The 1,120-nt window shown below is 57.6% G+C and overlaps 1 protein-coding gene across 1 annotated transcript; it reads right to left on the bottom strand.

Annotated features, from left to right (window-relative positions):
* On the bottom strand, positions 1–1,036 carry CCOS01_17126 (alcohol dehydrogenase GroES-like domain-containing protein; the record flags this gene model as incomplete). The annotated part of the gene is made up of 2 exons (XM_060465260.1): positions 1–586; positions 655–1,036. Coding segments are annotated over 2 exons (968 nt in total), but the record flags the coding sequence as incomplete, so codon positions are not given.
* Between the last annotated feature and the right edge of the window lie 84 nt (positions 1,037–1,120).

The following is a 1,120-nucleotide window of genomic DNA, read 5'->3' as shown; positions in this document are numbered from 1 at the left end:
AAGCTCAAGCTCTTGGCAAAGAAGGTCGAGGCGGAAAAGGGGATGGTGGGCGAGATGATGCTGCCGTACGGTGCACCAGGAGAACTTTCCTGAGACTGATACACACCCAACTGACCGATGCCTCCTCCGAAATGGGCCACATCGATCATCTGTTGCAACACGATGCTCTCGTCCATCTCAAGGCCGGGATTCAATGCCTCCATGCCAACACAGTCCACGGTGCGCATCACCCCGCGTGGCTCGCGAGCCAAGATTTGGGCGACGGGATCTTTGTCGGCAAAGTTGATCGGGATAGCTCCGATGAAAGCCGCAAGACCGAGGCGCTCCTCCACGTGGTCGACAACGTAGACCTTGGAAGCCCCACGCAAGATGGCGGAGTAGGCAGATAGCAGCCCGACGGGTCCTGCCCCGAAGACGGCGACGGAATCGCCGGATTCGAACCCGGTGTAGTCGATACCGGCCCACCCCGTAGCGAAGATGTCCGCAACGGTCAGGTAGTCGTGCTCAATCGTCGAGTTGGCGGTTTCTTGGGTCAATGGGATAGGGATCAGGTTAGCTTCAGCGAAAGGGACCCTCGCGTATTCAGCTATGCGTCTCGTTGTCAGCACATTGGCCACCACGCATGGCACGGTCATTGAACAGGATTGCTCCAACCTTGAAGCCCACCGAGGCCCATCTCACTATTACCGAAGCCGAAGTACTCTTTCGACGCCGGCTCGATCTCCAAGTGACCCGCAGACACGGTGTCGGGAACAATGACGTAGTCCCCGACGGCGAAGGAGGACACGGCGTCGCCGATTTCCGAGATGTAGCCAACAGCCTCGTGGCCCATTGTCCATGGCGGGGCACCGCCCATGTAGCCGCGATAGATGTGCAGGTCGGATCCGCACATGGCTGAAGTGGTCACCCGCACAACAACATCTGTCTCGTTCAAGATGGTTGGCTTAGCAACATCCTGAACCATCATTTCAAAAGGGGTGCCATGGTAAACGACTGCGCGCATGGTCGTGGCTGGGCAGGACAGATTGAGCGACATACCTTTTGCGACAAAGGGCGTTGATGCTCAGACAGATTGCGTGGCTGAGCCGATGGTGAAATCTTACGGCGAGTGTGATGGTCT

This window comes from Colletotrichum costaricense, assembly GCF_030867565.1.
Source record: "Colletotrichum costaricense strain IMI 309622 chromosome Unknown Scaffold_67.1, whole genome shotgun sequence".
NCBI classification, from domain to species: Eukaryota; Fungi; Ascomycota; class Sordariomycetes; order Glomerellales; family Glomerellaceae; genus Colletotrichum; species Colletotrichum costaricense.
Note: the sequence above shows the minus strand (reverse complement) of the source record. Positions and strands in the feature narration are given on the sequence as shown.